Source organism: Hemitrygon akajei, chromosome 9 (genome assembly GCF_048418815.1).
Source record: "Hemitrygon akajei chromosome 9, sHemAka1.3, whole genome shotgun sequence".
NCBI lineage: Eukaryota > Metazoa > Chordata > Chondrichthyes > Myliobatiformes > Dasyatidae > Hemitrygon > Hemitrygon akajei.
In genome coordinates, this window is record NC_133132.1 from 100520892 (window position 1) to 100543594 (window position 22703).

The 22703-nt window shown below is 39.6% G+C and overlaps 1 protein-coding gene across 2 annotated transcripts in view; it reads right to left on the reverse strand.

Annotated features, from left to right (window-relative positions):
• The window catches only part of lyst (lysosomal trafficking regulator), a 316053-nt gene that overhangs the window by 37662 nt on the left and 255688 nt on the right, over positions 1 to 22703 (reverse strand). For both annotated transcript variants that reach the window (XM_073056659.1, XM_073056660.1), the window contains exons 35-41: positions 20777 to 20922; positions 20547 to 20643; positions 20161 to 20222; positions 20007 to 20062; positions 18785 to 18937; positions 11784 to 12028; positions 11117 to 11183 (exon numbers count right to left, since the gene is read on the reverse strand). In XM_073056659.1, the coding sequence (XP_072912760.1) occupies positions 11117 to 11183; positions 11784 to 12028; positions 18785 to 18937; positions 20007 to 20062; positions 20161 to 20222; positions 20547 to 20643; positions 20777 to 20922 (826 nt within the window). The remainder of the gene's footprint in view (positions 1 to 11116; positions 11184 to 11783; positions 12029 to 18784; positions 18938 to 20006; positions 20063 to 20160; positions 20223 to 20546; positions 20644 to 20776; positions 20923 to 22703) is intronic.

The window sequence follows — 22703 nt, forward strand, 5'->3', positions numbered from 1 at the left end:
TATATTTAGCCTATGTGCACCCCTCATAATTTTGTACTACTCTATGAAATGTCAGAATCAGGTTTATGATCACCAGCATGTATGTGAAATTTGTTAACTTAGCAGCAGCAGTTCAATGCAATACTTAATATAAAAGAGAATAAATAAATAAATAAATACATTGCAGTTTATGTTTATCGAATAGATTAAAAATTGTGCAAAAAACAGAACTAATATATATTTTAAAAGTGAGGGAGTGTTCACGGGTTCAATGTCCATTTAGGAATTGGATGGCAGTGGGGAAGAAGCTGCTCCTGAATTGCTGTGTGTGACTTCAAGCTTCTGTACCTCCTACCTGTATTGAGAAATATACCTGACATAATCACTATATATATACCTGAAATATAACCACTATGTACTAGCTATTTACTACACTATGTAATCACTCCTATGTACTGAATATTATTATGTATTATTTTACTAGACACATTTTGCTATGTATTGTTTTACTAGATACCTTGTATTCTCTTAGCTACATACTGTGGCAGTTAAAGAACACCTGTTTAGATAGCAGCACTAATTAGCTGAAATGTACTCCATGTATTATACTCAGCCTTTGTTTATTAAGAGATAGCGGTGGCGGACAGGATGGTACGAGCAGAAGATGTAATGTGAGGGAGGTTAAGGAGGCTGACTGAGAAACAACCATGGCCAGGAATGAGGCCCAAGATGTGAACTGGAAAGAAACACTGGTGGCGCACCGAGAGCTAGGCAAGAGCGATTGATTAGTTAATGTATAGATGATATGCAACTAACAATTGACTGGGTATGCTGATAAAACTGAAATGTAACTGAGATAAGAAATTACTATAAAGAAAAGAATGAGCTCGGTGGGCTTTCGGTGATAAGTTCATTGATTGCCTCAGCCTTTGTTTGCAAATAAAGGTTTAAACTTCTCGAAGAATTGTCTGCGTCTCCTGGTCATTTCAAGTAACCATGACACCTGATGGTAACAGTGAGAAAAGGGCATGTCCTGGGTGTTCGAGGTCCTTAATAATGGACGCTGCCGTTCTGAGAGAACACTTCTTAAAGATGTCTTTGGGTACTTTGTAGGCTAGTACCCAAGATGGAGCTGACAAAATTTCCGATTCTGCAGCTTCTTTCAGTCCTGTGCAGTAGCCCCGCCCCCCCAATACCAGACAGTGATGCAGCCTGTCAGAATGCTCTCCACAGTACATCTATAGAAGTTTTTGAGTTTTTTATTGACATACCAAATCTCTTCAAACTCCTAATGAAGTATAGTCGCTGTCTTGCCTTCTTGATAGCTGCATTAATATGTTGGGACCAGATTAGATCCTCAGAGATCTTGACACCCAGGAACTTAAAGCTGCTCACTCTCTGCACTACTGATCCCTCTATGAGGATTGGTATGTGTCCCTTCGTCTTACTCTTCCTGAAGTCCACAATCAGCTCTTGCACCTTACTAACACTGAGTGCTAGGTTGTTGCTATGACACCATTCCACTAGTTGGTATATCTCACTCCTTTACGCTCTCTCATCTCCATCTGAGGTTCTACCAACATTTGTTGTATCATCAGCAAATTTATAGCATTTGAGCTATGCCTAGACACACAGTCATGTGTATATGGAGAATAAAGCAGTGGGCTAAACACACACCCCTGAAGTACACCCAGTGTTGAGCTTCAGCAAGGAGGATATGTTATCACCAATCCACACAGATTGAGATCTTCTGGTTAGGAAGTTGAGGATCCAATTACAGAGGGAGGTACAGAGGCCCAGGTTCTGTAATTTATTAGTCAGGATTGTGGGAATGATGGTGTTAAATGCTGAGCTATAGTCGATGAACAGCATCCTGACAAAGATGTTTGTATTATCCAGGTGGTCTAAGGTCGAGTGAAGAGCCATTGTGATTGCATCTGCCATTGATGGCAATAAGCTAATTGCAATGGGGGGGGGGGGGGGCGATCCAGGTCCTTGCTGAAGCAGGAGTTCAGTCTAGTCATGACCAACCTCTCAAAGCATTTCATCACTGTAGATGTGAGTGCTACCAGGCGATAGTCATTACAGCAGCTCACATTATTCTTCTTAGGTAGTGGTTATGATTGTTGCCTTTTTGATGCAGTGAGAGGTTGAAAATGTCCTTGAATACATCTGCCAGTTGGTTGGCACAAGTTTTCAGAGCCTCACCAGTTACTCCATCAGGGCCTTCCACCTTCTTTAAAAGCAGCCTAACACTGACCTCTGAGACAGAGATCACAGGGATCTTCACAGCTGTAGCTATATCCTCCCTTTCAAAGCAGGCATAGAAGATGTTGAGTTCATCTGATAGTGAAGCATCGCTGCCATTCATGCTATTGGGTTTCACTTTGTAGGAAATATGTCTTGCACACCCTGCCAGAGTTGTTGTACATCTAATGTTACCTCCAATCTTGTTCGAAATTGTCTCTTTGCCCTTGAAATAGCCCTCCGCAAATCATACCTGATTTTCTGGTACAGACTTGGGTCGCCAGCCTTGAATGCCACAGATCTAACCTTCAGCAGGCGACATACCTCCTGGTTCATCCACAGCTTTGGTTTGGGAATATACAGCAAATCTTCATAGGCACACACTCGTCCACACCAGTTTTAATGAAGTCAGCAACAATGGCAGTACATTTATCCAGATTCGAAGATGAATCCTTGAATACAGTCCCATCCACCGATTCAAAGCAGTCCTGTAGGCGCTCCTGTGCTTCCCTTGTCCATATCATCTTGGTCCTCACTAAGTGCTGCAGTCTTCAGTCTCTGCCTATACTAAGGGGGTAGAAGTACAGCCAGGCGATCAGACTTTCCAAAGTGAAGGCATGGAATAGCACAGTAGGCATTCTTGATGATGACAGAATGATGGTCCAATGCGTTGTTTCCTCTAGTATTGCAAGTGATCTATTGATGTTAATTGTTTAGTGATTTTTTTCGGACTGGCCTGGTTAAAATCCCCCAAAACAACGGTGAAAATGTTAGGGTGCGCTGTTTTGTGCATGTTCATCCCATTGCTTAGAATCATCGAAAGCCTGATTGACATTCCCCTCATTCTCCTTCAATTTTGGTAAGAATTTATAAGTATTTCAGTCTTAGTATATGAAATACTAGACAGGGTGTGACCTGATACTGGTGTTTAGTCTACTGTCTCTATCTATCAAGAGACCTTTTTTTCCAAAATTGGATGTGGTGTTGAGAGTATATTATGAGCTGCCAGCAGTTTCTCGAGATGAAAAGAAATCCAACCAGAATTCCAAACAAGCTGAAAAGAAAGTACCTTTTTTAAAAAAAAGTATAGCTCTATGTTGATCCACTGCTGAGAGGATCCTCTCTCTATTGGTGACATTTACCAATATGTCCTTCTGGTCCTTCGTGTATTCGAAGGACCAGAAGCATTGTTAAGGATCCCTTCCATCTTCCAATAATCCCTTGAGGATCATTCCACGATTTCTTTGGCCCACTACCATTATGAAGGAAGTATAGGAGCATTAGGACTAGTAACAGACTGGGTAACAGCTTGCTCCCTCAGGCTGTGTGACTAATGAATCCCTACCACTACTACGGTTTCGTCACTAGGAGAGCGAGTTGTTTACTGTATCATTTACTTGCGTTGCGCACTACATGCATTTTGACTTATATTAACTTATAGTGGACATTTTTTATGTGCTGTATGTGACATAACTTTTCTGGGTGCACCATGGTCCAGAAGAATGTTATTTTGTTTGGTCACATATACGTACAGTCAGATGACAATAAACTTGAAATCTATGCGGAGTCAGAAGGAATGTTCATTAAACCTGCTGACTATTTCTGTTCTGTGTTTACAAGTTACCCTTCTTTAATCCCCCACTTAGCTTAATTTAGGCTACATCCACAATAGACCGGATAATTTTGAAAACGCCGGTTTCGTGTAAAAACGATAGGCGTCCACACTACGCATTTTTAAAAATATCTCTGTCCACATTGAAATGGATATTTCGGCGAATCTCCTCCTACTGCACATGCGCAGGACACATCTACAGAAAACAAGTGACATGTTTGGTGTCGAATCTTGCTGTGAAAGATAGTGCGTGTTTGTTCAGTTACAGATTAGAAAAACTTAAACGACGGGCAGCTGTTGGCTCTTGCGCAGGAGGACTTAAAAGTTAAAGTGTATGGAGGCAACCGACAGGGAGTTCACGGACTGTATGACCCAGCTGATGATGAACATTGAAAAACTGACTAACTCTGTTGCATTAATAAAGCACCTTGTTAAATGTATAAAACATGTCTGCATCAGTGTTATCTTGTATTTCCATACAATGTTACATTAGGCTGTTACACATCTATTGTCAGAGAAGTACTTGCATAAATAGGTAAACTACCTTCATTCATGCAAGGACAGAAAACAGGGTAAAGTGAGTATACTTATTCAGTAAGTTATGGGTCCAAGTATTTGGTGAGTACATTTCTAACTCTTCTGGCTTCAGTCTCGTTGCTGTCTGTTCTGAAATTGTTAGGTTGCGTTCAAAAAAACAATGAAATGGCACCGTGCCTTCTGACAGCGTTTTCAGATTTCTCTGGTTACCCCGTCCACACTGATCTGCCCAAGTGGCATTTTCAAAATTACACACCCTGGAAAGTGTTTCTGAAAAGCTCCATTTTCGGGGGACGAAAACACCGTTTTAGTGTGGACGGAGGGTAAAAACAAAGAGAAAAAGCTTCGGTTACGGATTTATCCGGTGTAGTGTGGATGTAGCCTTAGTTGTTCACTAATTCAGCTGACCAGTTCCCTTCTTCCTATCCTCTCACAAAAGTTGCAGCTCATAGTAATTGCTATCAACAGCATATTTGTACATCGTTAAAAATTCCTTTGTTGTAGTCCTTTGCCAACTTTCTCTGGCTACATCCACACTACGCCGGATAAATCCGTAACTGAAGCTTTTTCTCTTCGTTCTTACCTTCCATCCACACTAAAACGGTGTTTTCGTCCCCCGAAACCGGAACTTTTCAGAAACACTTTCCAGGCTGGGTATTTGTGAAAATGCTGCTCCGGCAGATCAGTGTGGACGGGGTAACCGGAGACTTCTGAAAACGCTGTCAGACGGCAGCGTGCTATTTCATTGTTTTCTTGAATGCAACCTAACAATTTCAGAACAGACGGCAACGAGACTGAAGCCAGAAGAGTTAGAAATGTACTCACCAAATACTTTGACCCATAACTTACTGAATAAATAAGTATACTGTACTCACTTTGCCCTATTTTCTATCCTTGCTCGTATGAAGGTGGTTTACCTATTTATGCAAGTACTTCTCTGACAATAGATGTGTAACAGCCTAATGTAACATTGTATGGAAATACAAGATAAACTGATGCAGACATGTTTTATACATTTAACAAATGCAACAGAGTTAGTCAGTTTTTCAATGTTTGTCGTCAACCGGGTCAATCTGTTCGTGTACTCCCTGTCGGTTGCCGCTATATGCTCCAGTATTTGTTTTTTTTAGTTTTAAGTTCTCCTACGAAAGAGCGAACAGCTGTCCATCGTTTTAAGTTTTTCTAGTTTGTAACTACACAAACACGCATTTTTACGGCGAGATTCGACACCAAACATGTGGCTTGTTTTTGGTAGATGTGTCCTGTGCATGCGCAGGAGGAGGAGATTGGCCGAAATCTCCGTTTCAGTGTGGATAGAGATATTTTCAAAAACGCATAGTGTGGACGCCTATCGTTTTTACGCGAAACCGGTGTTTTCAAAATTATCCAGTCTAGTGTGGATGTAGCCTTTGATAATGCAAGATTCATCAGGTATTCCCCCATTTGGAGGTACTTAACTTCTAGTCCCAGATCAGTAACAATCATTATGTTATAGATTCATGTATATTTTGACCCTGTCAAGCTTCACTTTGTGTTACATATTGAATGTAATGTGAGAATGTATTCTGGGTAGATGACTTACAAGCAAAATAAACAGCTGTACATTTGTTCTTCACCTTTCTGTCTCTCGTTTGTGTTATTCAGGGTCACCCAGCTTCCCTATACCACAAACATAACAACTGGCGACGAGGTGACAAGTCCTCATGCAATATTTATTGCTTTGTTCCCTTTGGCAAAAAAAGTTCATGTGCAATGCAGGCAGTGTTATACTGTGTAATGTGCATGAGCGAAAAGAAGATGCCATGAGGAAACAGCCACAGGAAGTGTGGTGAGTGAAGAATCCAAGAAGAGAGAACGAAAATGGGACGGTTAAATAAAAGAATAAGAAAGGGAGAGAGAGACATGGATGAAACTAGTTAACTTTTCTGGAATGTGACTGCGTTTGAAAATGGTTACATATTTGGATTCTGACATGACAAAACGTCAGAGCAATGCAATTCATATGCTGAAAGACATGAATATTTTCAACAGGCAAATCAAATTTCAGATGATACTTGTGTTCCAACTTTTCTGACTATGCTGGGTGCAAAAGCATTTAGTTTATTACACAGTATAGTGCAGCCTGCCAAACCTGGTGATAAGGACATAGTTAAAGTCTTAAAAGACCACTATTCACCTAAACCTTTGATTATTGCTTAGAGGTTTAGATTTCATAAACTGAATCAAGAGAAAGGGGAGTCTATTTCACAATTTATGCCTGTGCTGAAGCAACTGTCTGAACACTGATTTTGGGCAGTCGCTGAATGTCACATTACGTGATACTCATAAGTAGTCTGCTTAGTGAGGCAATTCAAAAATGTTTGCTTATAGAAGACAGACTAATATTACCGAAGGCAATTGAGATTCGTACATTGATAGATATGGCAGCTAAAGTAGTACAGCTATTAAGCGCATCTTTGTGTTACATATTGAATGTAATGTGAGAATGCATTCTGTGTAGATGACTTACAAGCAAAATAAACAGCTGCACGTTTGTTCCTCACCTTTCTGTCTCTTGTGTGTGTTAATCAGGGTCACCCAGCTTCCCTATACCACAAACATAACAACTAAGTCAGAAAGGAATGCTCAAGTGCCAAAAGCTTACAACTGGCATCACCTTGGCTCCCACACTTTTTCAGCAAGCAGTGAACCAGCTGCGAGCAAGCTGACAAGGGTGCAAAGTTATTTGGTTGACTTACTCATTACTGGGAAAAATGAGTGTGAGCACCTACTAAACTTGGATGTTACACTATGAAGACTCAAGAAACATGGGCGAAGGGTCCAAAAGGACAAGTGTGCATTCTTTCAACTTCCAACTGAATATTTGGGATTGATAACTCAAGGCTTCACAAGGCATCAAAGGTGAAGGTAACTGTGGAGGCTCCATCACCACGGAATGCAAATCACTTAAGATCTTTCTTAGGACTACTAACGTACTACAGTTTACTTCTAACCAAGCTAGCATGCTGAAACCACTTCATGAGCTTTTAAATAAATTAACACTGGCAGTGGATGGCACATTGGCTATGAAAAGGCTTTTAAAAAGGCCAAAATAGCTTTGTCACAATCTGAAGCACTCACATACGTCAACCCATCATTGTACATACAGTTGGCCTGTGACACATCACCGTATGGTATGAAGGCAGTTATCTCACACATCATGCAGTCAGGTGAAGAGCATCCAATCACCTTCACAACAAAGATATTGAGGCGAAAGCCACTATATGCCCAGATTGAGTGGGAAACACTCACAATTGCCTTTGGAATTAAGAAATTCCATCAATTCTTTTTTGGTCAATGATTTACACTACTGCTAGATCATCAGCCTTGAAGTCAACTTTTGGTCCACATGCAGGCATTCCTTCCCTGGCTGCTAGTCAAATGCAACGTTGGACTCTGCTACTATCTGCAAACCTATTTGAATACTGATGGACTATCCAGGCTTCCCTTAGCCGATACAGCTCCAGAGCCATCGCCGAAATATAGCTTTTACTTCAAGGAAGTATCTACTGTTCTGATAACTGCGGCGCAAGTCCGTAAGCACACACTTGCCCTATCTAAAGTGGCAGACATGGTAACTCACGAATGGAAAGGAGAGCCAAATAGAATTGAAGGCTTGAAGGAAGGAGCTCACAGTCCAAGCAGGATGTTTACTATGGGACTACCATGTTGTCATTCGTCCAGCATCACGAAAGCAAGTGCTTGTCAAGCTAAATGCAGGACACTGCGGCGTAGTGCACGAGAGAAACTGCATGGACTGATGTAACCAATGAAGGGAAGCCCAAAGCATGCTCACATTGTCAGTACATGAGAAATATTTCTCAACTTGCTCCTTTGCATCCAAGAGAATGGCCTGAAGAATCGTGGCAGAAGATTCACATAGACTTTGCAGAACTTGTAGAAGGCTACACGTTCTTGATCGTAGCACACAGCAAATGGTCTGCAATTGTCATCATGAAGAGCACTACATATGAAATATGCACTGTGGAGCGAGTTCCATCTTTAGGCATTTTGGGCTTCCTCAACAGCTTATAACCATATAACCATATAACAATCACAGCACGGAAACAGGCCATTCCGGCCCTCCTAGTCCGTGCCGAACTCTTAATCTCACCTAGTCCCACCTACCCGCACTCAGCCCATAACCCTCCACTCCTTTCCTGTCCATATACCTATCCAATTTTATAGCTTCTATGTGACAATTGCCCACAACTCCTGTCCAAAGAGTTCAAGACATTTATGGAAGCTAACAGTATTGAGCACATCAAGTTAGCACCATATCAACCGGCCACTGACGGCCTTGCTGAACAATTTATACAAACCATGAAACAAGCCCTTGGTGGGAAGTGGATCCCTTAACCAGCGTCTTAGCACTTTCTTGCCGATACACCGCAACACATCACGCCACCACCAAAACGGTTGCAGCCACTGCACTGATGAAAAGACAGCTTTGCAGCAGGCTTGAGCTGCATAGACCCACAAGCACAAAACAGACTGTACCAAGTGAACAGAAAACCCAAGCAGAGAGATATTCCAAAGCCAAGTACAAAGCTTCACAGCAAGAGAGAGAGAGAGTACTTGCCCTGAATGACATCTTTGGAACAAAGTGGATACTGCAACAGTAGTGGCACAAACTGGGCCTGTGTTGTACATAGTGGGAACTAGTAACATCTGGAGAAGGCATGTTGATCAGCTGTTGCCCTATCTGAAGCTAATGAAAACCAAAACAAGCTTACTAATCCAGATCCAGCTTGTAGAAATTGGACAGGATTCTGAGATAATGATGACAGAACCTCCATTAAGATCAAATGACACAGTTAGTGCTCCCCCATCACCTGTTTTTTCTGAGGTGCCCCCTTCTGACAATACTGTACTCAAACCAAGAGCTATACATACACCACCAAGACATAAAATGTGTTTGGCCTCATTCCCAGGTTGTCGACACCTTCACAGAAACAGGCAGTTTCCAGACAGTGAGGATTTCTGGTTTAGTGACTAACCCTTAGCACATAGGGCAGGGTTACGTTTGGGAATAGAGTCAGTCTGCGCTCTTTCCCCAGTTTTGTTTCTGATTGAATTTGATGATCACTCCATTGAATGTTGGTATCTCAGCAGCTGGTCTGTGCACAAAAAGGGGGAGAAGCCTTTAAAATAAGGGTGGAGGAATATGTTATTTTGCATATTTTGACCCATATGGGTTGCTGCCAAGCTTCCCTGTGAGTTACGTACTGAACAGAATGTGAGAAGGCATTCTGGGTAGATGACTTACAAACACAAAAGACAGCTGCACATTTGTTCCTCACCTCTCTGTCTCTCGTCTGTATTATTCATGGCCACCCGGCTTCCCAGTGCCACAAACATAACACATCATGTTTGTACCAAAATTCAGTGTACCCTGACTCTCATGTAAAACTGGTTTACAATGTTGATAGGGCGATTAAGAAGATAGACGGTGTGTTAATTTTCATAAGTTGGAGAACTGTTTCAAAAGACGGGGTAATAGCTCTATAAAACTCTAGTTAGACCACACTTTGAATAGTGTGTTCAGTTTTGGTCACCTCATTGCAGCAAGGATATGAAAGCTTTAGAGATGATGCAGAGGAGATTTACCAGGATACTGCCTAGATTAAGGAACATGCCTTATGAGGATAGATTGAATGAGCTTTTCACTTTGAAACAAAGAAGGTTGAGAAACATAAAAGATGATAAAAGGCATAGACGAAGTGGATAGCCAGAAACATTTTCTTCGGGCGGAAATGTCTATAATGAGAGGGCATAATTTTACAGTGATTGGAGGAAAGTATAGGGAGGATGTCAGAGGTAAATTTTTTTAAACATGAAATGTGATGCCAAGGGTAGTGGTAGAGGGAGATATATTAGGGACGATTAAGAAGACTCTTAGATAGGCTCATGAATGAAAGAAAAATGGGGGACTATGTGGAAGGGAGGAGTTGAATTGATTTTGGAGTAGGTTAAGGGCCTCCCTTATATGTTATATGTTTAATTAATTTAAGATTCCACATTGGCTTCTATTTCAGTAGCCATCAGTATACCTGGCATGAAGATGACTTTGAAAACTATGGTGAATTATGCAACTTCTCAATCTTACAGACTTGATTCACATTCAACCTACAGTACTGACTTATATTTGCATTAATTCAGGAGGCCATCATTTCACCCACTGGATCCCCGCTGGTTCTCCTTGAATCAATCCCCTCAGCCCCATTCCCAGTTTATTTTGCGACCCATCAACTTCCTATGATTCTTTTTGCCAATACCTAAAATCAGGGGTAATTTACAGCAGCTACTTGATCTACCAACAAAGCTCTGAACTGAAGCACCTGGGCGGAGAACTACATGATAATCCCCACAGATATTACCCACTTTCAGGAATAAGCTTGTAACCCAAGATCTTGTGTCAAAGACAATTATGAAAGGTGACCCCAGCTTAAAATGGGGAAAAATATCCTACAGTTGAAAGATACAGTTTTCATGCTACAGTCCAGAAAAAGGAACGGTGTTGTGGTCTTAACAGCTTCGTCTGATCTACAGGTACAAATTGAAAATTAAATGAGGAAACCACTTTTCAGCACTAATTATGCTACTTTCAGTAAGCCTACAAATTCATATATATACACATACACCCCCAAAATATTAATTTTAACAAAAATGAGTACATATAATTTTATATTATTATCCAACCTTATAGTTGTCCACATAGCGATCTTCTTTCTCTTTGGACTGTACGGCAATAGGTTTCAGGAGGTTCCTGAAATGATTACACAAATTCCATTCATCAGAATAGAGCTCCAACAGGTAGGTATTACATTAGATAATGTAATTATCCCAGTTGCCACTCACTTCAACTCTGCTTCACATTCCCCTCCTCTTCTAGCTGCCTATCATCTATCTCTCTCATGATTCTGCCTTCTTCTACTACCCATAGTGCTTTCCCCTTAGATTCCTTCTTCAACTCTCCTGCCTATCCCCTCCCTCACCCCTTGATCTTTCCTCTGATTGGTTTTCCACCCTCCCCCCACCTTCTTTATGGGGCCCCTGCCCCCTCCTCCTTTAGTCCTGACAAAGGGTCTTGGCCCGTAACGTTGACTGCTCCTTTCAACGGATGCTGCCTGACCTGCTGAGTTCATCCAGCTTGTTTGTACGTGTTTATTACATTAGATAATTCTCTACATTTTGATAAATTCTTCAACCCCATGATAATAAGTATGTTTAAGTTGGATATAATCTTTCAAAGAATTAATGTGTTAATGACATATCCACAATTGGCAAGGATGACATTTCAGCAGATATTCACATTAAAGAAATGGAACACAACTTTTTTTTCAAATTACTTGGATATAAAATTTACCTGTAAATGGAAGGTTCATTCAGGTCAACTGTTTCACTGGTATAGTCACTCAACACAAAGGGAAAGACAGGATATTGCATGAGATCATTGAAGGAGCGACCTGCATGCTTGTTTAAATGGGTCAAATATTCAAAATTGGTTATCTGTCCTGAGCACCATAACTGAGTCAGAGCTGTAATATTTCCATATTCTAATAAATTTGGCAGATTGGAAGACAGAATATTGTGATGAACATCATCTCGAACCTAAATGGAAAATATAAGCAGATTTAACTTCATAGACATCTTTAAGTTCAAAGTAAATTTATTATCAAAGTGTACATATGTCACCATATACTACCTGAAAATTCATTTTCTTGCAGGCATTCACAGTAGAAGAAATACAATAGAATTAATGAAAATTACACACAAAGACTGACAATTTATTTTTTAAAAAATTTTTTTTATTAGTTTTTCAAAACATTTTACAAATTAAAAACCCCAAATCCCAATGAGGAACATTAATACAGTGCAAAATTAAGCATACAATAACAATATGCTACAAAGGAAGAGAATTTAACAAAAAAAGCACCTAAATTAAAGACAGGTAAGCTTAGTATCCTCCCCAAGCCCCACAACACAAGAAAAAACAACAACTCCAGACCAACCACACCACAATATAGAGAGTATAAGTCAGGACAGTCAAACTCCCAGACTGTGAATACACTTAGCAACAGAGGATAATAATGCCTACTACCAGGAAAAAAAAGGGAGCTGAAAGCAAGGGACCGAAAAGAAGAAGAAAAAAAATAAAAATAAAAACCCTAGTCAAGAGAAAGGTTACAAAAGTACTCGATAAAAGGTCCCCAGACCTTATGGAACTTTAGATCTGAATTAAGAACTGAATAATGAATTTTTTCGAGGTCCAAGCAGGCCATAATGTCGTTAAGCCATTGCGCATGAGTGGGCGGGGCAACATCTCTCCATCTAAGGAGGATCAAGCGCCTAGCCAGGAGAGAGGCAAAGGATAGTATTCGGCATTTGGTCGGATCCAGACACAGATCTGTCTCGCCCCAAAAACCGAACAGAGCAATTAAGGGGTTTGGTTCTAGGTGCTGATTCAGAATGCACGATAACGTAGTGAAGACATCTTTCCAGAATTTCTCCAAGCTAGGACAGAACCAGTACATATGGATGAGAGAGGCCACGCCCCTCTTGCATTTATCACAGAGCGGACTAATGCCAGGGTAGAATCGAGATAGTTTAGATTTAGACATATGGGCTCCATGAACAATCTTAAACTGTAAAAGGCAATGGCGAGCACAGAGAGAGGTTGAGTTAATCGATTTGAGAACTGAGTCCCAGCTCTCATCGGATAAGGAGATATTTAAATCCTGCTCCCAGACCATTTTAATTTTATCCACAGGGGCCCGTCGTAAGGCTGCTAGTTTATCTCTGATAATTGATATTAAACCTTTACCTAGTGGATTAATGGAAAGAAATAGGTCCATAACATTTTTTGCAGGCATTTCAGGAAAGTTAGGAATTAAGGGAGCAATAAAGTGTCGGACTTGGAGATATCTGAAAAAATGAGCGTTAGGCAGATTGAACTTAACAGAGAGCTGCTGAAAAGAAGCGAAGCGATTATCAATGAAAAGATCTTCAAAATGTCTAATGCCCTTCCTATACCAAACATGGAATGCTGAATCGTACGTAGTAGGTAAAAAAAAGGTGATTATGTGCGACAGGGCTGGAAACAGAGAACCCCTGGAAACTGTAGCATTTCCTGAACTGGGCCCATATACGCAAAGTGTGTCTAACAAGAGGATTGGCTATTGATCTGGGCAGACTACTAGGGAGTGCAGAGCCAAGAAGTGCAGAGATAGATAATTCTTTAGTGGAGCTCAACTCCATTGCCATCCAGTTAGGGCACTCGGGTTGGCCGTGGAAGAAAGACCAAAAGGTAGCACAGCGTATATTAGCTGCCCAATAATATAAACGAAAGTTAGGTAAAGCCATGCCACCCTCTTTTTTAGATTTTTGGAGATGGATTTTATTAATTCTAGCGCGCTTATTCTGCCACAGATATAACAAATAATAGAGTCTAAGGAATCAAAGAAAGATTTAGGAATAAAAATTGGGATAGATTGAAATAAGTATAAAAATTTGGGGAGAACATTTATTTTAACAACGTTAATACGACCTACCAAAGACATAGATAGAGGTGACCATTGTACCAGACTCTGTTTTATAGCATATGAAAGATTGGCAAAGTTTTCACGAAAGAGGTCTTTAAACTTCCTTGTGACTGTAATTCCAAGATAAGTAAATTGGTTATGGACTACTTTAAAAGGGAGATCACGAAATGTTAGTTCTTGTGCTTCTTTATTAATTGGGAAAAGTTCACTCTTATGTAAATTAAGTTTATAGCCAGAGATCTGGCTAAACTGGTCAAGAAGTGAAAACATTAGAGGTAAGGATGTAGACAGATTTGAAAGAAAAAGTAATAAGTCAACAGCATAGAGAGAAACTTTATGCTCAACACCCCCTCTCCAAATCCCGGTCAATTCAGGATAGTTTCGAAATGCTATCGCCAGAGGTTCTATAGCCAAATCAAAGAGAAAGGGACTTAAGGGGCATCCCTGACGGGTGCCACGTTTGAGATTAAATACTTGGGATTTCTGAAAATTAGTTAAAACAGAAGCAGTACGACACAGGTACAGCAATCGGATCCAAGAGATGAAACTTTGGCCGAGGTCAAATTTTTCTAAGACTGCAAAAAGGTAGTTCCACTCTATACGATCAAATGCTTTCTCCGCATCGAGGGAAATAACACATTCAGGAATCCCAGTTGGAAGTGAGTATAAGATATTAAATAAACGCCGAATATTTAAAAAAGGGAGACGGTTTTTAATAAAGCCTGTTTGGTCATCAGAGATAATGGAGGGAATAACGGTTTCTAATCTATGAGCCAAAACTTTAGCTAAGATCTTTACATCAACATTGAGCAGAGAGATCGGCCTATACGAGGAACACTCTGTTGGGTTTTTGCCCTTTTTTAATAGAAGAATAATAGATGCCTCATTGAAAGAGGGTGGCAATTTGCCGTAATTAAACGAGTCAGATAATACTGAAAGTAACTGAGGAGAGAGCAGTGAAGAGAATGATTTATAAAATTCTACAGGGAACCCATCAGGTCCAGGAGATTTCCCTGAGGACAGTGCAGAAATTGCAAAAGAAACTTCTTCTGATGATATAGGCGCATTGAGTTTGGCTTTAAAATCAGATGAAAGTGATGTGATATTCAGATTCTGTAAAAATTGATCAACAGGGATATTGTCATTCAGAGATTCAGAGGAATAAAGCCGAGAATAAAAATTTTTAAATGCGTCATTAATTTCTAAATGATCCGATGTAAAGTCTCCGTTCTCCTTCCGGATCTTTGTAATATGTTGTTTGGCTTTGGAACGCCTCAGCTGATTGGCTAAGAATTTACCAGACTTATCCCCATGAATGTAAAAGCAGCTCTTGCTTTCGAGAAGTTGGCGTTCAACAGGTTGAGTGGACAGAAGGTTAAATTTAGTTTGGAGTTCAACGCGCTTCTTGTATAATTCAGGGTTCTTAGTTTGAGCATATATTTGATCCAATTCTTTAATCTGGTTAATAAGGTCTAATCGATCTGCACAGGATCTTCTGTTGAGATTTGCTGTGTAAGAGATTATTTGACCCCTCAGATATGCTTTCATGGCATCCCAGACAGTCTGGGATGGCACTTCAGGTGATGTATTAGTGTTAAAATAAAAGGTTATCTGATCCTTAATAAATTTTTAAAAATCATCATCCGAGAATAAAGTTGAATCAAACCGCCAGTGTTTATTCCTCTGAGGGAGACCAGGAAAGTTCAGAGAGAGAGTAATTGGGGCATGGTCAGAAATCAGTATACTCTGATAGTCACAAGAGTGGGCAAATGGAATAAGTTGGTTATTGAGTAAGAAATAGTCAATTCTAGTGAACATGTGAGAAAAAAGAATAATCTCTCTCCGTAGGATGAAGGAAACGCCATATATCAGAGATACCAAAATTAGAGAGAAACGATTGGATAGCTAAGGCAGATTTAGTAGGTGATCTGGTAACAGAGGATGATCGATCCAGATTAGGATCCAACCAACAGTTGAAGTCACCACCCAGTATAAGAGAGTATGAGTTTAAGTCTGGTAGTGAGGGAAAAAAACTGTTCAAAAAAGTTAACATCATCAAAGTTGGGGGCATACAGGTTTGCTAGTGCAACTTTAGTGTTATATAGTTTACCAGAAACAATAATAAAATGGCCATTTGTATCAGATATTTTATTATGGAGTTCAAAAGGAATATTTGAGTTAATAAGAATGGAGACTCCCCTAGCTTTAGCTGCAAAGGATGAATGAAAATGCTGACCCGCCCACTTTGATAGAAGCCGGGAGTTATCAAAACAACGAATATGAGTTTCTTGAAGGAAAGCAATGTCAGCCTTGAGTTGTTTGATGTGTGAGAATACCTTCCTCCTTTTAACAGGGTGATTCAATCCCTTTACATTCCAGCTCACGAATTTAAGTCCACCAGCCATTATCAACTGCTAATGCATACCAGGCAGCAGGCATATAAGAGGTCAAGCAGCACAATAGCAGTCTGGGAGCAGAGATGTAAACATAGATTCGTAAAATCGAAACATATACATGTCCTGAGCAATAAAGAAAAACAATAAATACAGTGAGTGATGTTGGAACTGGAAAACTCACCCCACCCACACAACCCAAAACTAGATGGCTACCAAAACAAGTAGCTAGCTCTACCAAAAAAATTAACCCAAATACAACTTCCAGATCTGTGTCATTAACAGCAGTTCCGTATAACTACTATAGCAAATAGTAACTAGTTTATGCACTAGAAAACATAACTACAGATTAGAACACCTTCTGCAGAAATATAAAACTTAATACAGAGAAAATTGGAAGAAAACCAAAACTAACCTACCCGCAAAAAATTATAGAAGAATAAAGTAAGAGAAAGGGGAAAAAAAAGTTTTAAAAAAAGGAGAGGAAGGGGAAAATTATAAATTCAAGAAGAGTAATTATCAACCATTTACAGAGAGGAAAGAAAAAAATTCAGAGATTAGAAAAAAGGGGTGAGGAAAATAAATAAATAAATAAATAAATATAAAAAAAGGAAAAATAAATCAGCAAACTGTGAACCAACAAACAGGGAGGCCTTCACTAAAGACTTCAAACCTCCAAAACAAGTTAGAGTCAGTTGTAGAACTCTGTAGATAAAGTTATATAAGAATAAAATAGATTACACAAGTACTATTTAAATGCCCATAGGGAAACATTAAGCACAGAATGTCTATTTAAAAAAGACACACCAAATCCAGGGAGAGATTGTCAACAGCCCTTAGAGTTTCAATAAATAATGTCTGAGTGCTTCAAGTAAAGTCTGAGAAAAGACTGACAATTTAACTGTGCAACTAAAAAGTAATAAAAGTGGAGAAGTTGAGTTGTTGAGTCTTTAATAACAATTTATAATGACAATTACTGTTAGTTGCTGGTGAATTAACAATACAATACTTCGAGTCCATAAACATCCTTCCAAAATTCAAATGAACACCAAACATTTTCAGCAATCACTTGGAGGAAGAGGTTTGATACAGCTCGCAAAAAATTCTGCAGCTGGAAATTTGGCAGAGAAGAATACTGACTTCCTTGCATGAAAACTGGTGGATCTAGATCTCTGGAGAAAGCATGAAAACTAATGGGACTGTTCTGTAAATAGCAGGCCACCTCCTGCGCTATAAATTTCTATGACACATATTGTGAGTAGATGCCATCGTGTTATAAGCTGGAAGAGCAGTAATGAGAAAATATAGACAGCTAGCTAGAAATTTCTGAACTAAAGTTTTCGACTAAGCATGATGTTAAGGATGTATAGAGGGTTCTAAAATTACTCAAAATATGTCAGGATGGAAGTGAATTCCAATCCCTTAGTTGTAGAGAGAATTCAGTCTTCTATTTCCTTTCTGTGATTCTCAACCACATGGATGAGGTAGAAAGCCACTTCCAGCACAAGATGATGGCAAGAAATTACTTTGCAGTGAAAGTGATTTACTGTCTTTCATCAGATTGGAGACAATAAAAGATACACAGCTGTTTTTTCCTTTTTGTTTTTTTATGAGCTTGCAACCCTATAAAATCAATTTTCCTTAAATGCCACTAAATTGATGACAATTCAGTCTTCCGACCTGCAGGGTCATGCGAGGGAAACACCAATGTAATAGCTTTTAAGTTTAGGCATTTATGCACATTTCATTTCATATCTGTAGTTTAACTTCTAATTTTTTAGTTTTTTAATTTTTTATATTCTTTGACCTTCATAATTGTTGAATGAGGTTTTTTGTTGCATGTCGCGCCAACACACCAGAGCAGATTTCAAATACATGTAAATGTATACGGAAAAAGTTTATCCTTCCTGAAGTTAAGAGAGTTGAATAGTATTTTTCTGGATAGTTGTCTGATTCCCATCAGCTTTCTTTTATAAGAAGAGTAAAGATGGTGTACAGTAAATAGGCCTCTGCACTTTAGATCAGAGAGGGTAAAACCAAGATTTTTATCCCTGGTTTCCATCAAGCACCTCCTGTCCGTATACCATAACACACAGGAGCAGAATTCGGCCATCAGCCCATTCAGTCTGCTCCACCATTCAATTATGGCATATTTATTACCCTCTCAGCTTTCTCCCCATTGGAATTTTGCTGTCAGGAGAACCTAAAGGTGGAGCAAACAGCAATCGCAGTTCAACAGGCACACATAAATATTGAATAAAGTGGGATATTGAGAGGCCCCTTGCCTCATTGAATGCCAAGCATTCAAGGAGTTGGGGGTCACACAGAAGAAAAAGCAGGAGTGGAATCATGAGAACATTCTACCATTGTCTCCCATTTAACACCTTCTTTCCAAAACAAAAAAATGGAGTAAAAATACATTCCAGCTGTACCTTTGTATTGTCAAATGCCAGAAGAAGAGTTCTGCCATTGGTTAAGAATATTTCCAGGGCATTATCACGCAGCTGCCACCAGCGCTTATGAATCTCTTTAATTTCTTCATATTTCCAGGAGAATGAGGCTGGCTCCATTTCCATAGCAGAGCTCTGCACAACAATAGTTAAAGAGGTAGAAGTCAAGAAAAAAATTGCAATTACATATCTCAGAATATTATAAAATGTTTCATATTTAACAAATGATATAAACATAAATAAAAGTTAGCCAAAACTCCTCCACTTTCCTTGGAATGAGTTCATGGGATATTTTATGTTGTCCTGAATTGTCACAAGGCTTTTGTTCATTGGAGAGACAGCACTGCCAATAGTACAGTACTCTTCCAGTATTGCTATGACTTAACAATTCATATGATAGAAAAATGTGGTGTCAATAGCTTTACTTTATAGAGATGAAAAAGAAATATCTGGTCCTAATTACTTGCACAGGGAATTCTAATTTGTAAAGAATATGTGTACCACAGAGATCAGAAAGATTGTGCACTAAGTCACACACAAAACCTCTGGATTCACAATACCAGTACATTATTACTGAGCCAAGCTGACACTTGAAGACAACTTCTCACAGGCTTTGTTAAAACCCTGTTCAAAGATTCACTTGGCTGCACTTTCAACATCTGACTGCAGTGATAATGAATCCAGGATTCATGTCCATGTTCAGTTTGTTTCTTTTTTATAGGGCAGCATAGTAGCGTAACACTATTACAGCACCAGCGTTTACTGATCGGGGTTCCATTCAAGCTCTTGCCTGTAAGGAGTCTGCACATTCTCCCCACGACTGCATGAAGTTTCTCCAGGTGCTCCGCTTTCCTTCCACATTCCAAAGATGGTCGAATTAGAGTAAGCTGTGGGCATGCTATGATGGTGCTGGAAACATGGCGACACTTGCCCAGCACCATCCTTGCTGATTTGATTTGATGCAAATGACGAATTTCACTATATGCTTTGATTATGTGACAAATAACACTACTCTTAATCTTTTTTTTTAAATGATCACATTTGAAATTCAGCAATTTACTACAGAAAATATGTTACATTAACTGACTTGAAGCTGATATATAAATGAGCCTTTTAACAATTACTGAACTTCACACATAAACTCAGAAGTCTCAAATTAAAACAAGGCTAATGAAACATTTTTGAAAAACCATGTGTTACTTACAGGATGTTCAAAGGCATCAGCGGCATTGTCCTCAACAAAATACATTCCTGATTCCCCTAGAAAACAACAGATTTTTAGAGTATCTCAACTCAAATACATTCCATAGATCATTGCTCAGGCAAAAATTTGTGAAGAATTCACATATGTTACCAACCTAGAAGAAGTTCACCAACTGTTTCTCGAGATGGGGCAACACTGATACATTTCCGTATGAATCTAATTCAAAAACAATATTAATCATAGTTTGGACATTATAATAGCTGTAATATAATCACTCACTTTTCACCAGAAAATTATTCCAGGCTGAATTGACAAGCATTTGTATGTATTATTAAAGGAAAAAAGTTGCAGGTGCAATGGGAAAGAGCAAGGGTTGGAATTACAACTGGCACGGCTGTTATGGATTGAATAGTATCTTGCTATTTTATGATTTATCTACTGCTACTCCTTGTAGGGTAACAATTACTTTGCACCATGTGCTGACCACAAAAACACATTTAAATAATCATTTTAGAAGGATCTGCTGGGTGATGAAACTACCTGATGGGTTCACTTGTTGCTTTATCCTTTACAGTTGATGAAAAAGAAGAACGTGATTTATCCTCAAACAAAAATGACAAAGGTGGCTTTTGTGGTTCTGCAAAAAAACAGAGAATAATCCAATCAGTGTGAACATAGAACATTTACATAACAGTACAGGCCTTTCAGCCCATGATTTCATGCCAACCTTTTATAACAGAAAACAATCAAAGCTTATTCCATCGTCTTACCCTCAGGTTTATGTCGATTCCTGAGCAGGTATTTATTGGGAATGGTCAAATAACATCTTTGTAAGCGTCGTCTTTCTCTATTGGGACCTTCTGTTGGGTCCAGTTGCCATGAACTTGGATAAGACACAGGATCATACCATATAGCCCTAGAAATAAAATTTTTGAAAATGTAATATACAAATAGTTATTTATTGTTTTGACTTCAATTCCTATCAAGCACATCTTTAGGTTGTTTTTTTATTCATAAGCACAAGAGATTCTGTAGACTCTGGAAATCCAGAGCAACACACACAAAATGTTGAAGTAACTCATCAGGTCAGGCAGCATCTATGAAAATAAATAAATAGTAAACATTTTGGGTTGAAACACTTCATCAGGACTGGAAAGATTTCCACAAAGATGGTGGCGTGCACAGACACAGTGGTCACTCCGGGTCCAAACAAAAGAGTATTTGTTTGTCTTGTAAGTCTTTCTTATGATCTCAAATCACTGCTAGATACCAAGAACATTAAGTACTGCAGGACTACCCATCAGTAGTTGCTTGATAGTGATGGAGCTGGACATTGCGTATTGTTGTGTTGCTGCCTGGAAATGTTGTGTACCGTTGTGCTGAGATGGGGCCAATCCAACAAACGCATTGCGTATCCAGTCAATACTTCCTTGTGTCTTCGGATCCTCGACTTGCATACCCCAATCAGTTTGGATTGGCAGCAATATCTCCTCCACAATTACCACAAAGCTGGGTGCTTAGCCTCCTGCTCTACTCACTTTACATTTATGACTGCGTGTACAAGCACAGCTCCAATTCCACATTCAAGTTTGCTGATAACACCATGGTCTTAAGCTGAATCAAAGGTGATGACAAGCCAGCATTTAGGAGGGAGATTGAAAATCTGGCTGAGTGGTGCCATAACAACTTCTTACTCAATATCAGCAAGACCAAGGAGCTGATTTTTGACTTCAGGATAAAGAAACTGGAGGTTCTTGAGCAAATCCTCAGCAGGGTGGAGAGGGTCAGCAACTTTAAATTCCTTTGTGTTATCATTTCAGAGGTCCTGTTCTGGACCCAGCTCATAAGTGCAATTACGAAGAAAGTATGGCACCACCTCTACTTCCTTAGAAGTTGTGAAGATTTGGCATGACATCTAAAACTAACAAACTTCTATAGATGTGTGGTGGAGAGTATATTGACTGTTTACATCTCAGCCTGGTACAGAAACACCAATGCCCTTGAACAGAAAATCCTACAAAACGTAGTGGATATGACCCAGTCCATCACAGGTAAAGCCTCCCAACCACTGGACACATCTACACCTACACTGTCTTAGGAAAGCAGCAACCATTTTCAGGGACCCCCGCCACCCATCAGGTTCTTTCCTCGCCACTGCCATCAGGAAGGTGGTACAGGAGCCTCAGGACTCACACCGCCAGGTTCAGGAGCAGTTATTTCCCTTCAACCCATTTGGCTCTTGAACCAAATGGGATAACTACACTCAACCTCACTTGCCCCATCACTGAAATATTCCCACAACCTATGGACTAATTTTCAGGGACTCTTCATCCCATGTTTTCGATATTTATTATTTTCTCTTTTCTACTTGCAGAGTTAGTCTTTTGCACACTGGTTGCTTCTCCATCTTGTTGGCTGTGGGGTTTTTCATTGATTCCATTATAGTTCTTGGATCTACAGAGAATACCCACAAGAAAACTAATCTCAGAGTTGTATACAGCGACATAAATGTTCTGATAATAAATTTACTTTGAACTTTGATTATCTTTTATGTTTTTAATGGGATCACAAGACCCTGTTAGACATTGGTAATACAGAATACTCCAAGTCCGGTTCACTAGTTCATTGGCAAGACTGTAGCTGCGTTGCCTTGGTTGTGGCGAGGACTAGGCCTCAGCCATGGGATCACCTGTTTCA